Source organism: Amblyraja radiata, chromosome 3 (assembly GCF_010909765.2).
Source record: "Amblyraja radiata isolate CabotCenter1 chromosome 3, sAmbRad1.1.pri, whole genome shotgun sequence".
NCBI classification, from domain to species: domain Eukaryota; kingdom Metazoa; phylum Chordata; class Chondrichthyes; order Rajiformes; family Rajidae; genus Amblyraja; species Amblyraja radiata.
In genome coordinates this window covers 109,010,284-109,030,038 of record NC_045958.1, presented here as the reverse complement: position 1 = coordinate 109,030,038, position 19,755 = coordinate 109,010,284, and the positions used below count along the sequence as shown (strand labels likewise).

Sequence of the window (19,755 nt, the reverse complement as noted above, 5' to 3'; positions counted from 1 at the left end):
CAACACCCTAGGTGTGGCCTCACTAATGCCCTGCAGAAGGACCTCTTTGCTCCTATAATCAACACCTCTTGTTATGAAGGCCAACAAGCCATTAGCTTTCTTCACTGCCTGCTGTACATGCATGCTTACTTTCAGTGACTGATGAACTAGGAACCCCAGATCCCGTTGTACTTCCCCTTTTCCTAACTTGACGCCATTCTGATAATAATCTGCCTTCCTGTTACGGCCACCAAAGTGGATAACCCCACATTTATCCACATTAAACTGCATCTGCCCACTCACCCAACCTGTCCAAGTCACCCTGCATCCTCATAGCATCCTCCTCACAGTTCACACTGCCCCCCAGCTTTGTGCCATCTGCAAATTTGCTAATGTTATTTTTAATCCCTCCATCTAAATCATTAATATAAATTGTAAATAGCTGTGGTCCCAGCACTGAGCCTTGCGGTACCCCACTATATTTAGTGTCCATCTTCAATTTAAACCAGCATCTGCAGTTCTTTCCTACACAGGTTGTTCTTTGATATCCATTTCCAGGCCGATGGTTGCATTAGCTTTTGATTTGAATGACATTTTTGTTATAAGGACTCTTGTATTACATAAAGAAGGGCAGTGACTGAATCAGGCAATATCATGGAACTGGGGCAACACGGTGGTGCAGCGGTAGAGTCTCTGCCTCACAGCGCCAGAGACCCGGGTTCCATCCTGACCACAGGTGCTGTCTGTACGGAGTTTGTACGTTCTCCCCGTGATCATGTGGATTTTCTCCGGTTTCCCTCCACACTCCGAAGACGTACAGGTTTGTAGGTTAATTGGCTTCTGTAAATTGTCCCTAGTGTGTAGGATATGGGGTGACCGTTGGTCGGCACGGGCTCGATGGGACGAGGAGCCTGTTTCCACGCTGTATCTCTAAAGCCTCAAGTCAGTTGCCTAATTTAACCCAATCTTACCAGGGCTGGGATAGGATAGAAGTACGCCAACCGCTGATAAATGCAGCATTAAAAAAATGTCATGACATCGCCCCAAGTTGAATTGTGGGGCGTGCGGCACGGTGGCACAGCGGTAGAGCTACTGCTTTACAGCGCCAGTGACCCGGGTTCGATCCTGACTACGGGCGCTGTCTGTACGGAGTTTGTACATTCTCCCCATGACCTGCGTGGGTTTTATCCGAGATCTTTGTTTTCCTCCCACACTCCAAAGACGTACAGGTTTGAAGGTTAATTGGCTTGGTATAAATGTAAATTGTAAATTGTGTGTTGGATGGTGCTAGTGTGCGGGGATCGCTGGTCGGCGCGGACTCGGTGGGCCGAAGGGCCTGTTACCGGGCTGTATCTCGAAACTAAACTAAACAAGTGTTGCTTAATATTCCTGGAAAATTGTAACACCCTGGAAAATGTGATATGTGAATGCGTTCCGTCGATTAGCTTATCTGACACTGGCGACGCTATTTTGACTGTGATTGTTGAATGAGTTAAATAAAGCACAGAGAGAGGCCTTGAGAATAGAAGCATTGACTGGACACAGAACTGGGAGATCCTTTATAACTTATAAAGACAAACCTTGCGATCAAATTAATTTGGGTTGTCAAACACTTTCTTGAGCATCATATCCGGTGAGTTTACACGATTTCTTGGTTTATTAATAATGCCGATTATCACCATTAACTATCTTGAGTTTTTAATTATGGGGTGTGATTTTCATTGACTATAGACACTTATTGCCCTTCCTTAAATGAAATGAGCTGGATTGTATTCTACGGAACGTCGGAGTCTCAGGGCGGACCTGATAGAAGCATATAAAAGTCTGAGAGTTGTATATAAGTCGGAACATTTTTCTCCGTGGTGGGAATGTCAAAGACCAGAGGACTAGGGACTAAAGGAACAAAGTTTAAGGGAGATGTGCGGGGCAAGACTTTTTACACAGAGGGTGGTGAAGGCCAGGGGTTGGTGGTGGAGGCAGAAGCAATAGTGCCGTTTAAGATGATTTTACATAGGCAGATGGATATGCAAAGATTAGCTCGCGTGCAGGCAGTGGAGATTCGATTTATTATTGTTACGTGAAGTTTTGTTATCCCATCAGAACAGATAATAGGATATATAAATACATTCATAGAATATCGTTCTCAGCAGTTAAGCTGGAAAGGGTGCAGAGGATGTTGCCAGGACTCGAGGGCCTGAGCTATAAGGAGACAATAGACAATAGACAATAGGTGCAGGAGTAGGCCATTCGGCCCTTCGAGCCAGCACCGCCATTCAATGTGATCATGGCTGATCATCTACAATCAGTACCCCGTTCCTGCCTTCTCCTCATATCCCCTAAGTCCACTATCTTTAAGAGCTCTATCTAACTCTCTCTTGAAAGCCTCCAGAGAATTGGCCCCCACTGCCTTTTGAGGCAGAGAATTCCACAGATTCACAACTCTCTGGGTGAAAAAGTTTTTCCTCATCTCTGTTCTAAATAGCCTACCCCTTATTCTTAAACTGTGGCCCCTGGTTCTGCACTACCGCAACATCCGGAACATGTTTCCTGCCTCTAGCGTGTCCAATCCCATAATAATCTTACATGTTTCAATAAGATACCCTCTCATCCTTCTAAACTCCAGAGTGTACAAGCCCAGCTGCTCCATTCTCTCAGCATATGACAGTCCCGCCATCCCGGGAATTAACCTTGTAAACCTACGCTGCACTCCCGCAATAGCAAGAATGTCCTTCCTCAAATTAGGGGACCAAAACTGCACACAATACTCCAGGTGTGGTCTCACTAGGGCTCTGTACAACGAGAGCTCTGTACAGAGGGTAACGTCAGACTGGGACGCTAATCCTTGGGCGCTGGAGGGTGAGGGGCGATCTTATAGAGGTGAATACGATCACGAGGGGACTAGATTGAGTCTATTACTCAGAGTAGTAGTATCGATGACCAGAGAACATAGGTTGAGGGTGGGGAGGAGAAATTTAATAGGAACCTGAGGGGCAACTTTTTTACCCAAAGGGTGATGGGTGTATGAAATGAGCTGCCAGAGGAGGTAATTGAGGCAGGTACTATCACAATGTAAAAAAAAAAAATTGGACAGGTACATGGCTAGGACAGGCTTAGTGGAATATGGGCCAAACACAGGCAGGTGGGACTAGTGCAGATGGGACATGTTGGTCGGCATGGGCAAGTTGGGCTGAAGGGTCTGTTTCCACACTGTATCACTCTGTGACTCTTTTTAATTTTTATCCTTCATGATCTGTACATGAGAAAATGGTTCCAGCTTTTACGCACGTATTTATTTTATCCTTGGCAACAAAAGTAAATAGTCTGCTTATCTTTAACTTATTCACATCAGCTTCCATTTTAAATCTTGGTGCGTCATGGCCCTTCGTCTTTAAATCTGCTGTTAAAAAATATATAACTTTATAATCCAGGGTTTCACTTGTCAACCTTCTTTGAATTTGCTGCAATGTTTCATTGCTTCTTTTGATAAAAGAATATGCTTCAAATAATATCTTGCAATGCATTACAGAGTTTAGAAAGACATTGAAAGCTGTCTTAAAATATAATTGGTGGCCTTGAAAGGCAACTCAGTATGTGTTTGGCCTTGCTGAAAACAACATCCTATTGACTGCTTTAAGGCTACAAACAAAATCTTACGCATCCAAGGCCATCCATTAATAAAGTGTTACATTTATTGCTCGCACTAATGAAATATAACGCACTTTTAAATACTGCCAATCATCTCGATGTTTTCCATAAAATGTCCCTTGAATGTAATCAAAATGTTCTTTGAATGCAATGCGTCCACTCTGCATTGATCAGAATCCCCCCCCCCCCCCCCCCCCCCCCCGCCTCCAATCTTTGCACATCCCCAATCCTTTCCACTTGTCATTTTAATTTCATGTTTCATGTATTTGATGATTTTATGACAGTCGGCAGATCAATTTCCCTCCTGGGTTAAATAAAGTTCTATCGTATCGTATTGTAATAATATGAGACATTAGTTATTATCTCAAACAAGAGGACATGACTTCAGAATTAAGGGACAGAAGTTTAGGGGTAACATGAGGGGGAACTTCTTTACTCAGAGAGTGGTAGCGGTGTGGAATGAGCTTCCAGTGGAAGTGGTGGCGGCAGGTTCGTTGGTATCATTTAAAAATAAATTGGATAGGCGTATGGATGAGAAGGGAATGGAGGGTTATGGTATGAGTGCAGGCAGGTGGGACTAAGGGAAAAAAGTTGTTCGGCACGGACTTGTAGGGCCGAGATGGCCTGTTTCCGTGCTGTAATTGTTATATGGTTATATGGTTATATGGTTATTACATGAATATAGAAACGTCACCTATCCACGTTCTCCAGAGATGCCACCAAAGGCTGTGGAGGCCAAGTCCATGGATATTTTTAAGGTTTAGTTTAGTTTAGTTTAGTTCAGAGTTACAGCTCGGAAACAGGCCCGTCGGCCCACCGAGTCCGCACCGATCAGCGATCCCCGCACATAAACACCATCCTACACACACTAGGGACAATTTACAATTTTACCAAAACCAATTAACCTACAAACCTGCATGTCTTTGGAGTGTGGGAGGAACCCGGAGCGCCCTGAGAAAACCCACGCAGGTCACAGGGGGAACACACAAACTCTGTACAGACAGCATCCATAGTCAGGATCGAACCCGGATCTCTGGCGCTGTGAGGCAGCAACTCTACTGCTGCACCGCCGTGCCATCCTTTACTCTAACGAACCTCTACAGATGTAATGTAGAAAGTGTCCTGACTGGTTGTATCTTGGCCTGGTGCGGGAATTCCAATGCAAGGGAACGCAAGAGTTTGCAGAGAGTGGTGGAACTCTGCCGGGTCCATCACGGGCACAGCCTTCCCCACCATCAAGGAATGGCCACACCAGGCGCTGCCTCAACAAGGCGGCATCCATCATCACAGACCATCCGGGATGTGCCATCTGCTCCTTGCTACCATCAGGCTGAGGTCTCACACCACCAGCTTCAGAAACAGCTACTATCAGATTCTTCAAGATACTCGTGCCGGAGTAACTCAGCGGGGTAGACAGCATCTCCGGAGAAAAGGAATAGGTGAGGCTTTTGGTTGAGACCCTTCTCCAGACTCCGGGTTGAGACCCTTCCTCTCCACTACACTACACCCTCTTCTTAGGCCCCCTTTGGTTATGGCTGACCATGGTTGTCTCCATGGTTGGAGGATGCCTGTGCGTGCCTTTGTTTAACTTAGAATAAAGGGGAGGTCATTTAAGACTGAGGTGAGAAAAAACATTTTCACCCAGAGAGTTGTGAATTTATGGAATTCCCTGCCACAGAGGGCAGTGGAGGCCAAATCACTGGATGGATTTAAGAGATAGTTGGATCGAGCTCTAGGAGCTAGCGGAGTCAAGGGGCATGGGGAGAAGGCAGGCACGGGTTATTGATAAGGGACGATCAGCCATGATCACAATGAATGGAGTTGCTGGCTCGAAGGGCCGAATGGCCTCCTCTTGCACCTATTTTCTATGTATCTATGTTTCTATGTTAACGTGGGGAGACTGGTGCACAGCCAGCCAGCCCACGGTCCTTGACAGATCTGGGTCAGGATCCAGTGGCATGGAGTCCAAGACGACCGGAGACCCTTTTCTGCTGCAGCCTTCATCCGCCTTCCCAGCCGTTGTGACGTTCCACTAAAGTCAGCCATCGTTCCTCCGCCTGTTCCACCGTTGAGGTCTTGGTTGGATTGCTCTTTGTCAGAGACCACCCCCCCCCCCCCCCCACCCCACCCCTCGACTTTACCGCCATGGGTGGCCCTACCAGGAGCATAGCTCCAGACGGCATCGCTCTCAGGATCTCAGGTCCACACAAGCTTCTCCACCACGACAAGGTGACAATCCACCCTCCCACCAGTACATTCTGGTCTAGAAGCCAAACACTTATGAACAGTCCAAGTGCACGTTAGATATCGACATGTGCAATATATAGCAAAGCTGCACCTTTTTACTCTTGCACTTTAATTATTAATTAATTATAATGTTTTTTTTAATTGTCAGCTGTATTTTGTGTTTTTACCACGTGCGAGCAAAGCACCAAGTCAAATTCCTTGCCTGTGTGCCCACTGTGTAACCATAAATTGATTCAGATTCAGATTCAGATTCAGAGATATATGAAACTAACGAATGAAAGATATGCCGACAAAGTAACGATGTTCACAGAAACAGGCCATTGTTAGCTGTTAACTCTATATGATTCGTTTAGTTAAGTTTAGTTTAGAGATACAGTGCGGTGATCCCCGCACACTAACACTATCCTACACACACTAGTGACAAGTTACATTTATACCAAGCCAATTAACCTACAAACCCGTACGTCTGTGGAGTGTGGAAGGAAACCAGAGATCTCAGAGAAAACAAACGCAGCCACAGGGAGAATGTACAAACTCCATACAGACAGCACCCGTAGTCGGGATGGAACCCGGGTCTCTGGCGCTGTGAGGCAGCAACTCTACCCGCTGCGCCACCGTGCCGCCTACCCGTTACAAATTAGACATTTGCCCAAAGTTAGATTTCAAAGTGTATTTTGCTTTGTCATCATTGGTGATTATGTTAGTTATTTGTGATAGTCATTACTGGAACAAAACGTTCTGTGCTCTTGCACTTGGTTTTAAATCCAATCCATGATTTACAAGTTTGTTGTCCCATAATGAAAATACTTCCCATCGCTTTTCCTTCATGTTTCTTAAGTTCATAAGGTCAAACTTGATAGGAGCAGAATTAGGCCATTTAGCCCATCAAGTCTACTCCACTATTCAATCATGGCTAATCTATCTCTCCCTCCTAACCCCATTCTCCTGCCTTCTCCCCATAGTCTCTGACGCCCGTACTAATCAAGAATCTATCTATCTCTGCCTTAAGAGATACTGACTTATCCACTGACTTGGCCTCCACAGCCCTCTGTGGCAAAGAATTTCACAGATTCATGACTAGTGGGTCAGGCAGCATCTCTGGTCACATGGCCCGGGCCAAAACTCCTCAGCTGGCCCGCCGGCTGGGCTTTGTGTGCAGTCCAGCACCCGGGCTAACTCATCATTCACCCAGCCACGGCCGAGTCGGTCAACGAATTGCCGTCGGGAGTTTGTCCCGTATTTTGACCATTTGTCCCTTATCTGGGAGTGAGAAAGTTGGCAACCCTGCCCAGGACAGAAAGGTCAGAGTGGGAATGGGAGGGGGAGTTAAAGTGTTTTGCAAACCGGTCAACAGCAACTGCGATTCCTTCCTATGCAGTTCCTTGTGTCTCTATTGATTTCGTTTTTAATTATGCTTTTGACTTTGATGATAAATTCATGTCATAGGTTGCCTTATTCCGAGTGTTTCCAGAATTTTGTGTTTCTTACTTCAGATTTCCAGAATCTAGTTTTTTTGTTTTTCATAATTTAATTTAATATAATTTCATAAGTTATAGGAGCAGAATTAGGCCAGTCAGTCCCATTCTCCCCGTAATCTTCAACATCCTCACTAATCAAGAAATTATGATTTTGGTTCATAGTTAGAAAAAAAAACATATTTTTAGGTTAAATGGATTTTAAAGTCACCCCAGTTGAATCTGAAGAAGGGTCCCAATCCTATCCATGTACTCCAGAGATGCTGCCAGACCCGCTGAGTTACTCCAGCACTCTGTGAAACGTCACCTATCCATGTTCTCCACAGATGCTGCCTGACCTGCTGAGTTACTCCAGCACTCTGTGAAACGTCACCTATCCATGCTCTCCACAGATGCTGCCTGACCCGCTGAGTTACTCCAGCACTCTGTGTGCTCTTTCAGTATTGTCCAGTTGGTTTCACATTAACATTAATGTTATTCAATGCTGATTAAGATATTGCACTCTATATCTTTCCCTTTGCATTATGATGTGTGAGTGTGTGTATGTATGTGTGTATAGATATGTGTGTGTGTGTGCATATGGGTGTATATATATATATATGTGTGTATGTGCGTATCTGCATGTGTGTGTGTATATATATGTGTATGTGTATGTGTGTGTGTATATATGTTAGTGAGTGTGTGTATGTGCGTATCTGCGTATGTGGGTTGATATATGTGTGTGTGTATATATATGTGTGTGTATGTGTGTGTGTATATAAATATATGTGTGTATGTGTGTATATGTGTGTGTATGTGTGTATATATATGTGTGTGTGTGTGTGTGTGTGTGTGTGTGTATATATGTGTGTGTGTGTGTGTGTGTGTGTGTGTATATATATGTGTGTGTGTGGGTGTATATATATATGTGTGTGTGTGTGTGTGTGTGTGTGTGTGTGTGTGTGTATATATGTGTGTGTGTGTGTGTGTGTGTGTATATATATGTGTGTGTGTGTGTGTGTGTATATATATGTGTGTGTGTGTGTGTGTGTGTGTGTGTGTGTGTGTGTGTATATATGTGTGTGTGTGGGTGTGTGTGGGTGGGTGTGTATATGTGTGTGTGTGTGTGTGTGTGTATATATGTGTGTGTGTGGGTGTATGTGTATATATGTGTGTGTGTGTGTGTGTATATATATGTGTGTGTGTGGGTGTGTGTGTGTGTATGTGTATATATGTGTGTGTGTGGGTGTATGTGTATATATGTGTGTGTGTGTGTGTGTGTGTGTGTATATATGTGTGTGTGTGGGTGTGTGTGTGTGTATGTGTATATATGTGTGTGTGTGGGTGTATGTGTATATATGTGTGTGTGTGTGTGTGTATATATATGTGTGTGTGTGTGTGTGTGGGTGTGTGTGTGTATGTATATATATGTGTGTGTCTGTGTGCATATGCAACCAAAGCCTTTCACTGTACCTCGATACACATGACAATAATAAGCCTAATACTAAACCGTGGTCCTGACAGTAGTTTATGTGCAAAATGTTTTAAATCCACCACTTCGTGTTGATAGTCAGGTATTTGAAGAATTTGGCATGCTTCATGGTTAAAGACTAATTCTTAGTTATTACTTCCAACCTCAGATAACATCAAGAATTGCAAAATTGAAAGCCTCTGTGCACAAACATCAGAGTCACCTGCCTCTATTTAAATAAAATGTTAGCAGTGAACACACTGGAGGGTTTGTTATTTCTTGTCCTCGTTTCAAATAATGTCAATTCTTTTGAGGGGGGAAATAAATCCAATGCTAGCTTTAATGAAACCGTTGCATGCACAGTTTAATTAGTTGGACTGACTTCTGTTAACATGGGAAGAGGGTATTCTGCCCATTGAGTCCATGCTAGCTCCTGGCACAGCAATCCCAATGGTCCCATTTACTTTCCATATTCTCCTGCTCTCTCCTCAATCCCCGTCAGCTTCCCTTTGCCACACAGGCGGAGATTGATAGTTTAGTATAGAGATACAGCGGAAACAGGCCCTTCAGCCCACCGAGTCCGCGCTGACCAGCACGTTAATAAACACGCTGGGTACAATTTGCACGTACACCGAGCCAATTCACCTACAAACCTGTACGTCTCTGGAGTGTCGGAGGAAACCAAAGATCTTGGAGGAAATCCCACGCGGTCACAGGGAGAACGTACAAACTCCACACAGACAGTGCCCGTAGTCGGGATCGAACCCGGGTCTCCGGCGCTGCAAATGCTGCTAGGCAAAGGGTTAGCATGCAAAGGTTGGTGGGTTTTATGGAACGAGCTGCCAGAGGAGGCGGTTGAGGCTGGTACTAACACACAGTTTAAGAAACATTTGGACAGGTACATGGATTGGATAGGGTAAGAGGTATATGGGCCAAAGGTAGGCAGGTAGGACTAGTGTAGATGAGACTTGTTGGTCGGTGTGGGCAAGTTGGACTGAAAGGCCTGTTTTCTCACAGTCTGACTATAAAAAAACAATTTAACAGCACAGATTTCTTCGTGATGGCTTTAAAATGGTGAGATCGCTTTGCTGAAGATTGCACTAGATTCTAACTTCAGGCATCTGTGCCATGAATTTAATCTTTCTGCTCTTAGCAAATTCCTCTTGTGTTTAAGTGATTTAAGTTTCCGATAAACACGAACAAGATTTGCAATGTTACTTGCTTCCAATCAGTAATTATTATAGAAAGAATTTAGTGAATGAATATCAGAGCGGGTTGCTTAAAATAAACTTCTGTATGTAGAAACAAGAAACTGCAGATGCTGGTTTACACAAAAGTACACAAAGTGCTGGAGTAACTCAGCAGGTCAGGTAGCATCTCTGGAGAACATGGGTAGGTAATGTTTCAATTCTGAAGAAGTGCCCCGACCCAAAACGTCACTATCCATGTTCTCCAGAGATGCTGCCTGACCCGCTGAGTTTCTTCAGCACTCTGTGTGCTTTAGAATAAACTTCTCTGTTCATTTAGTTTTGTTTAGTTTAATTTAGTTTAGAAATACAATGTCAAAACAGGCCCTTCGGCCCAACGGGTTCATGCTGACCAGTGATCACCCTGTAAGCTACCACTATCCTACACACTAGGGACAATTTACAATTTTACCAAAGCTAATTTAACCTACAAACCTGTACGTCTTTGGAGTGTGGGAGGAAACCGCAGCACCTGGAGAAAATCCATGCGGTCACAGGGAGAATAATAATAATAATAATAAATTTTATTGTCATTGCACATAAGTGCAACGAGATTTGGGTTTGCAGCTTCCATCCGATGTCATAACTTAAATAACTAATAACATTTAGCTTTAGATTTAGATACCCCGAGAACATGGTTTGTAAAAAGAACATTACAACAGTAAAATAGTCAAAACAGTACAAACAGACTAAAGTGCAGATGTGTCTGTGCGACGTGACCATCCGAGGGAGACAGTCCATTGGGGTGGGGGGCACTCAGCAGGGCCGGTTCAGAGCCGTTATAGCTCTGTGAATGAAGCTGTTCCTGAGTCTGGAGGTTCGGGCGTAGAAGGCCTTGTAACGTCTGCCGGAGGGAAGGAGTTCGAGCAGTCCATTACAAGGGTGTGAGGAGTCTTTATGGATGCTGACGGCCTTCCTGAGGCACATACGTACAAACTCTGTACAGACAGCACCCGTAGTCAGGATTGAACCCGGGTCTCTGGCGCTGTGAGGCAGCAACTCTACCGCTGCACCACCGTGCCGGCCCGCAACAGCTGATCAATATCTTTCCTACATTGATGAGCAAAATTGAACACAATTCCCACAGTAAGTGTAAGTAAGCTGTCTTGCCTCAGGACATGAATTGAGGCACATCGAGGGTTATTCTGTTATCAGATAAAATAATGCAGATAATATATAATAAATTAGTCTGGAGCTGTTTATGTGCATATCTCTCCAGAATTTTGCCAACAAATAGTTCACATTCTGGCCTACGTCAATTAAGTAAAGTTCTAATCTATTTCTGTCACGTGGCAGTCTTTAAGGAATGAATGATCTAAAGGGCCTGTCCCTCTTACGCGACCTTTTCTGCGACTGCCAGCACCCGTCATAGGTCGGCGAAAATTTCCAACGTGGTGAAAATTCAGCAGCGACCAGAAAGACGCTACGACTCTTTGGGTGACTAGGAGACCTCTCACGGCCATACAGGCGACTCCTGGCGACCTCTCACGGCCATACAGGCGACCCCCTGGTGACACCCCACAACACACGCGTCATGTCGCCAGGGGTCACCTGTATGGTCGTGAGAGGTCTCCTAGTCACCCAAAGAGTCGTAGCCTCGTTCTGGTCGCCGCTGAATTTTCAACGTGTTGAAAATTTTCACCGACCCATGACGGGTGCCAGCAGTCGCCGAAAAAGTCGCGTAAGTGGGACAGGCCCTCATGAGTTCGGTGTCACAAATCACTGTCGGAGCCTTGGTCGGAAGAAGGGTCTCGACCCGAAACGTCACCCATTCCTTCTCTCCAGAGATGCTGCCTGTCCTGCTGAGTCACTCCAGCATTTTGTGTCTATCTTCGGTGTAAACCAGCATCTGCAGTTCCTTCCTACACACTGTAGGAACCTTGTATTGTTTTACATTCCACGTTCGTTGAAGACTTGATTTTGCCTCAAGTAACCTCTATTTGCCTCTATTTTATTTTTCAGAATAAACTGAATTTTCCACTGGAACGCAGCCTCTCCACTTGTCACCATGAATACAGGTATGTTCCAAACTCTCAGAGCTAAGATTGAATGCATTCATTCCTTGCATTAACCAATCCTTAAGGATGTTATTTGATCCAAATAGTTATTTGGTCTAAGTTGTCAGGATTGAACCCGGGGATCTGGCACTGTGAGGCAACAGCTCTGCATCACTGTACCACCCTTCGGGCCTACGTGTGAAGGCCTTTGTACCAAGAGACCTCTTGACCACCCTGTCCACCTGTGACACCACCTTCAAAGAACCATGTATGTGCAGGCCTCGATCCCTCTGCTCTACAACACTCCCCAGAGCCCAGCCATTCACCAGCACTGTCCTACACACCAGGGATAATTGACAATTTTACAGAAGACAAATAACCTGGAAACCTTTATGTGTGTGGAGTGTGGGAGGAAACCGGAGCACCCGAGGAATATCAATAGACAATGGACAATAGGTGCAGGAGTAGGCCATTCGGCCCTTCGAGCCAGCACCGCCATTCAACGTGATCATGGCTGATCATCCCCAATCAGTACCCCGTTCCTGCCGTCTCCCCATATCCCCTGACTCTGCTATATTGACATCCCTCGCGGTCACGGGGATGACGGACAAACTCCGTACAGACAACAGCCGTAGTCGGGATCAAACCTGGGTCTCTGGCGCTGTGAGGCAGCAACTCTACCGCTGCGCCACCGTGCCACCACTTTTCCAGGGTCTCGACCCGAAACGTGGCCTATTCCTTCTCTCCATAGATGCTGCCTCACCCGCTGAGTTCCTCCGGCATTTTTGTCTACCTTCCACTTTCTAGGAACCATGCACCTGTACTCCGAGATCCTTCTGCTCCACAACACTCCCCAGAGCCGTACCACTCACTGTGTAGGTCCTGCCCGGGTTTGGCCTGGCAAAAGGCAACACATTGCGCTCATTTGCATTTTATTTAAGGAATGGCGAATGGAGTTTAATGCAGTGATTGTTTTTTTCTTAACTCGAGCAGCTTTCCTGCATGTAAATAATATGCTTGGTTTGGTACACGCAGCCACTGAATAAGTTGCACGGGCTCGCTCACTCTCCCGCTCTGCCTGACACAGACGCTGTGCATTTCTCTGCTTCCCTTTGCAGACAGCGGCGGCTGCGCTCGTAAACGTGCTGCTACTTCCGTTAAATTAGCCTCCGTGAAGAGAGTGCAGAGTTCACCCAACTTGTTGCTGGTTACAGGTACTAACTCTTCCCTGGCTGAATAGCTTGCATGCTCCTCCCTACCTGGTTGGCGAATACCCGATAGCTGTGAGAAGTTGCAAAGTGGGAAGGCAGCTCCATCCAAGACCGCTAGAAATTGCAAGGAATTAGTTGACGCAACCCTGACCATCACACAAACCAACCTCCCTTCCATTGACTCATCTTGTGTTTAAGTGATTTCACTTTCTGATAAACACGAACGAGACTTGCAGTGTTGCTTGATTTCAATCGGTAAATATTATAGAAATAGTCTAGTGGATAAATATCGCAGAGGTTAAGCTAAATAAACCTCTACATTTAGAAACATGGAATTGCAGATGCTAGTTTACACAAAAGGACATAAAGTGCTGGAGTAACTGGAGTGACGACGTTTTGGGGTCTGGGGAAGGGTCCCGACCCAAAGTGTCACCTATCCATGTTCTCCAGAAATGCTGCCTGACCCGCTGAGTTACTCCAGCACTCTGTGAAACGTCACCTATCCATGTTCTTCAGAGATGCTGCCTGACCCGCTGAGTTACTCCAGCATTCTGTGAAACGTCACCTACCCATGTTCTCCAGAGATGCTGCCTGACCCGCTGAGTTTCTCCAGCACTCTGTGAAATGTCATCTATTCATGTTCTCCAGAGATGCTGCCTTCTTCTGCAGTTGTATAGGGCTCTGGTGAGACCACATCTGGAGTATTGTGTACAGTTTTGGTCTCCTAATTTGAGGAAGGACATGCTTGCGATTGAGGCAATGCAGCGTAGGTTCACGAGATTGATCCCTGGGATGGCGGGGCTGTCATATGAGGAAAGATTGAAAAGATTAGGCTTCTATTCACTGGAGTTTAAAAGGATGAGGGGGATCTTACAGAAACATATAGAATTATAAAAGGACTGGACAAGCTAGATGCAGGAAAAATTTTCCCAATGTTGGGCGAGTCCAGAACCAAGGGCCATAGTCTTAGAATAAAGGGGAGGCCATTTAAGACTGAGGTGAGAAAAAACTTTTTCACCCAGAGAGTTGTGAATTTGTGGAATTCCCTGCCACAGAGGGCAGTGGAGGCCAAATCACTGGATGGATTTAAGAGAGAGTTAGATAGAGCTCTAGGGGCTAGTAGAATCAAAGGATTATGGGGAGTTGGCAGGCACGGGTTATTGATTGGGGACATGATCACAATGAATGTCGGTGCTGGCTCGAAGGGCCGAATGGCCTCCTCCTGCACCTATTTTCTATGTTTCTATGCTGCCTGACCTGCTGAGTTCAGCACTCTATGAAACGTCACCTATCCATGTTCTCCAGAGATACTGCCTGACCCGCTGAGTTACTCAAGTACTTTGCGAGCTTTAGCATAAACCTTTCTATTTATTTAGATTAGAAATACAGCGCGGAAACACGTTCTTCAGCCCACCGAGTCCACGCCAACCAGCGATCCCCGTACAATAACATTCTCCCACACACACTGGAGACAATTTTACATTCATACCAAAGCCAATTAACCTACAAACCTGCACGTCTTTGGAGCGTGCGAGGAAACCGATGCACCCGGAGAAAACCCACGCATGTCACGGGGAGAAGGTACAAACTCCGTACAGACAGCACCCGTGGTCAGGATGGAACCCGGGTCTCTGGCGCTGTGAGGCAGCAACTCTACCGCTGCGCCACCGTGCCGCCCCCTAATTTTCAAATTACATTCACTGAGTTTCCATTAATATGGATTGATATTTAAGACTGCACATGAACTGCGATGGAGTTTTGCATCCCAGTTCTCATTACCACCCCCATTCTTGCTTTATGGAGCAAAATCCAACTGAGTGGGAGGTAAATTGGCCGTGGTAAATCAGTGTTGATGTTCGTGGGTGGAAGGGGCATTGGGAGGAGTGGATGAACATGTCTGGGGAAGGATTACAGATAAATAAGTCTGGAATGGGACTGAAGGGATGTGGCATTGGCTCAGTGGGGGTGAATGAGCTACTAAATTGTGTGTGGGTGGGGGGGGGGGGGGGGGGGGGGGGGAGAGAAAAAAAGTGATAAATATGCAAATATGAGAACTGCCCAAAATTAACATCATTACATAGTCACTGACAGCACCCGTGGTCATGATGGAACTCGGGTCTCAGGCACTGTGAGACAGCAGCTCCACTGCCGCGCCACCGTGCCGCCCCTAATGTTTTAAGCGTGGTCTGTGTGCAAGGATGCCTGGCATGGGCCTCACTAAACAATGCACGCCAAGTGGTGAAAACACAGGCAATTGGGCAAAAGTGACACGGTGGCGCTGCGGTAGAGTTGCTGCCGTACAGCGCCAGAGACCCGGGTACTCATCTTGTTTGTTCGTTCTCCCCGTGACCAGAGTAGGTTTTATCTGGGGTCTCCGGTTTCCTCCCACACTCCAAAGACGTGCAGGTTTGTAGGTTAATTGGCTTTGGTGCAATCGTAAATTGTCCCGAGTGTGCGCGGGATATTAGTTAGTGCGCGGGGATCGCTGGTCGGGGCGGACTCGGTGGGCTGAAGGGCCTGTTTCCGCTCTGTATCTTTGAACAGAGCTGGAGTTTGGAACCCATTTGTACTCTGGGATCAGCAACACTGCAATGTTATTTTGAGTTACGTGTGGATCGAGAGTGTGTTTAACTGCACACATCCGCTCTTTGTCAAACCGCATCGAAAAACATTGTTTACTTCTAACTGATGGGACTTGACGCTAACACAACTGTCTGACTGCATCAAGATTGCAGACAGCACCTGAAACATTGAGCATTGCAGTATGCAGCTGGAACCTTGCCCAGTGAGATTTTATTCCTATAGAAACAAGAATCTAGATCGGGGGTCGGCAACCTTGTTCTGCATAAGGGCCAGGACCCATTGTCTGTGAGCAGATGGCGGGTCACATCTATCGCCATAGTTAATAAATGGAGGTAATAATAACACATACTAACTAAATTTTGACATATTTATATATTTAAGCAATATCATGTCGTGCTCACTGTCTGCGCTTGTTCTAGATGACGGAAGTCCTAGATGAAGTCTAGATGACGGAAAGAAAATGGCGGAACTTTGCGTGCAACAGAACACAAAGCCCAGCCGGCGGGCCAGCTGAAGAGTTTTGGTCCGGGCCGCGTGACGTCGCGCGCAAAGTCCGGCGTCCAGGCCAAAACTCCTCAGCTGGCCCGCCGGCTGGGCCTTGTGTGCAGTCCAGCACCCGGTCCAACTCATCATTCACCCAGCCACGGCCGAGTCGGTCAACGAATTGCCGTCGGGAATTTGTCCCTTATTTTGACCTTTTGTCCCCTATAGAAACATAGAAACATAGACAATAGGTGCAGGAGTAGGCCATTCGGACCTTCGAGCCTGCACCGCCATTCAATATGATCATGGCTGATCATCCAACTCAGTATCTTATACCTGGCTTCTCTCCATACCCCCTGATCCCTTTAGCCATAAGGGCCACATTTAACTCCCTCGCAAATATAGCCAATGAACTGGCCTCAACTACCTTCTGTGGCAGAGAATTCCACAGATTACCGCACTCTGTGTGTGAAAAACAAAATGTTTTTCTCATCTCGGATCTAAAAGATTTCCCCCTTATCCTTAATCCGTGACCCCTTGTTCTGGACTTATTTGGGAGTGAGAAAGTTGGCGACCCCACCTGTATATGGTGTGTAAAACAAAGAATCTCACTGTGACATGTCACATGTGAAAATAAAGTATCAATCAATCAATCAACTGTGGGCCAATTAACGGTACAAACGGAGTTTGCACGTTCTCCCCGTGACTGCGTGGGGTTTTCCCTGGGTGCTCCGGTTTCCTCCCACACTCGAAAGACATACAGGTTTGTAGGTTAATTGACTTTGGTAATAATTGTAAATTGTCAGTAGTGTGTAGGATAGTGCTGGTGTACGGGGTGATCGCTGGTCTGCACAGACTCAGTGGGCCGAAGGGCGTGAAAACTAGAAACTAAAAACTAAATCTAGATGGCTAGATATCAGAAAACAATGAAACAATTTATAATGTGTAGGAAGGAACTGCAGATGCTGGTTTACACCGAAGATAGGCACGAAATGCTGGAGTAACTCAGTGGTTCAGGCAGCGTCTCTCTCGAGAGAAGGAATGGGTGACGTTTCGGGTCGACACCCTTCTTCAGATTATAATATAGTGCCTAAACAAAATAATGACTGGCATTGAATTCCAAAATGGAGTTCTGTGGTAGATCTTGGAGATAAGAATTATTTCTATTGTGTTTAACAATCTCCCAACCGAGAGATCTTTAGGATGCAGGCCCACCCAGAGGAAGTCCACTCTACACCAGTTCGAGAAAATGGTCCATTTCTTAATTTGACATTGGGGACCATGGCAGCACGGTGGCGCAGCGGTAGAGTTGCTGCCTCACAGCGCCAGAGACCCGGTTTCGATCCCGGGTACTGTCTGTGCGGAGTTTGCACGTTCTCCACGTGACCTGCGTGGGTTTTCTCCGGGAGCTCCGGCCTCCTCCCACACTCCAAAAGACGTACAGGTTTGTAGGCTAATTGGCTCGGTAAAAATTGTAAATTGTCCCTAGCGTGGGTAGGATAGTGTTAGTGCGCGGGGATCGCTGGTCGGCGCGGACTCGGTGGGCGGTGGTTTTCCACGCTGTATCTCTAAACTAAAATAAAATCTAATATTCTAAGCAGCTCCTTCCTTCTCCTTCTGCTGCTATCTTGAAGCTGCAGGGTGATGTTGCGGTTTGATTTATTTCCTCTCTTCCTCGGCTTACACCCATCTGCTTGATCAGCACCTGTGTCGCCAGGCATGGCGAGGAGGGATCGTGCCAAATATCCTGCGCTTTACAGACTTATTTTCCACCCCATTTACCAGCCCCATTAACGGTGCAGGCAGGTGCTCGAGTTCGATTAAGCTCCTTGTAACAGTGCCTGCAGTTTGAGTCCCAACCTCCTAATGTCCTTCAGCTCTGGATACAGTGAATGTGGAGAGGATGTTTTCACTAGTGGGAGAGTCTAGGAATAGAGGCCATAGCCTCAGAATAAAAGGACCATCGACAAGCACATGTTACAATCGCTCCACACTTTTACCTCTCCACTCCTCCAGGCTCAAATGTAATCATTATTGTCTTTCCGGCATGTTGGCTGGTTCTCTGGATGCTTTCAAGAGAGAGCTAGATAGGGCTCTGAAAAATAGCGGAGTCAGGAGATATGGGGAGAAGGCAGGAACGGGGTACAGATTAGGGATGATCAGCCATGATCACATTAAATGGCGGTGCTGGCTCGAAGGACCGAATGGCCTACTCCTGCACCTATTGTCTATTTAATCATTTAGTCTTTTCTCCAATTCACGCAAACGAATGCTTTCCACCTCATTACACGTGACAATAATAAACCAAACGTAGCTAAACTTGAGAGAATGGGGCAGCACAGAAGCAGATTTGTTCACTGTAGTTTAGTTTAGAGATACAGCGCGGAAACAGGCCCTTCGGCCCACCGAGTCCGTGCCGACCAGTGATCCCCGCACACCAACACTACCCTACGCACACTGGGGACAATTTACAATTTTACCAAAGCCAATTAACCAACAAACCTGTACGCCTTTGGAGTGTGGGAGGAAACCGGAGCACCCGGAGAAAATCCACGCAGGTCACGGGGGGGACGTCCGTTCAGACAGCACCCGTAGTCAGGCTGGAACCCGGGTCTCTGGCGTTGTGAGGCAGCAACTCTACCGCTGCGCCACCCTGCCGCCCCTTGTACACGTATACCTCATGTCAATAAATTAAACTAACAACACTGAACTACTGAACATTCTGTGCATGAACTCCACTGGTGAATGACTGTCGACAGGAAAATCCAAACAAAGTACATGGAAAGAGAAACCCGAAACTGTTCATTGTGCTATTCAATTAAACTTCACTTTGTGACATTGACACCAATGCGATTTATCTTCCTTTGTCCATTGATCGCATAAGGTCACAAGTTCATCAGTGATGGGTACAGAATTAGGCCCTATCAGCCCATTAAGTGAGAAGGATCCCGACCCGAAACGTTACCTATTTCTTCACCCCATAGATTCTGCCTCACCCTCTGAGTTCCTCCAGCATTTTTGTCTACCTACAGCCCATTAAGTCATAAGGTCAGAAGTAAGAGGACCAAAATTAGGTCATTCGGCCCATCAAGCCTACTCCGCCAATCAATCATGGCTGATCAATCTCTCTATCCTAACCCCATTCTCCTGCCTTCTCCCCATAACCCCTGACATCCATACTGATCAAGAATCTATCTATCTCTGCCTTCAAAATATCCATTGACTTGGCCACCACAGCCTTCTGTGGCAATGAATTCCACAGATTCACCACCCTCTGACTAAAGAAATTCCTCCTCATTTCCTTTCTAAAGGAACATCCTTTAATCCTGAGGCTATGATCTCTAGTACTAGAATCTCCCACTAGTGGAAACATCCTCTCCACCACTCTAACCACCAGGTCTACTCCGCCATTCAATCATGGCTGATCTATCTTTCCCA

The 19,755-nt window shown here is 46.2% G+C and overlaps 1 protein-coding gene across 3 annotated transcripts in view; it reads left to right on the top strand.

Moving 5' to 3' along the window:
• sorbs2 (sorbin and SH3 domain containing 2) overlaps window positions 1-19,755 on the top strand; it is a 230,215-nt gene that overhangs the window by 81,410 nt on the left and 129,050 nt on the right. For all 3 annotated transcript variants that reach the window (XM_033018570.1, XM_033018571.1, XM_033018572.1), the window contains exons 2-3: window positions 12,006-12,061; window positions 13,159-13,254. In XM_033018570.1, coding sequence (XP_032874461.1) covers window positions 12,052-12,061; window positions 13,159-13,254 — 106 coding nt within the window. In that variant the 5' untranslated portion in view covers window positions 12,006-12,051. The remainder of the gene's footprint in view (window positions 1-12,005; window positions 12,062-13,158; window positions 13,255-19,755) is intronic.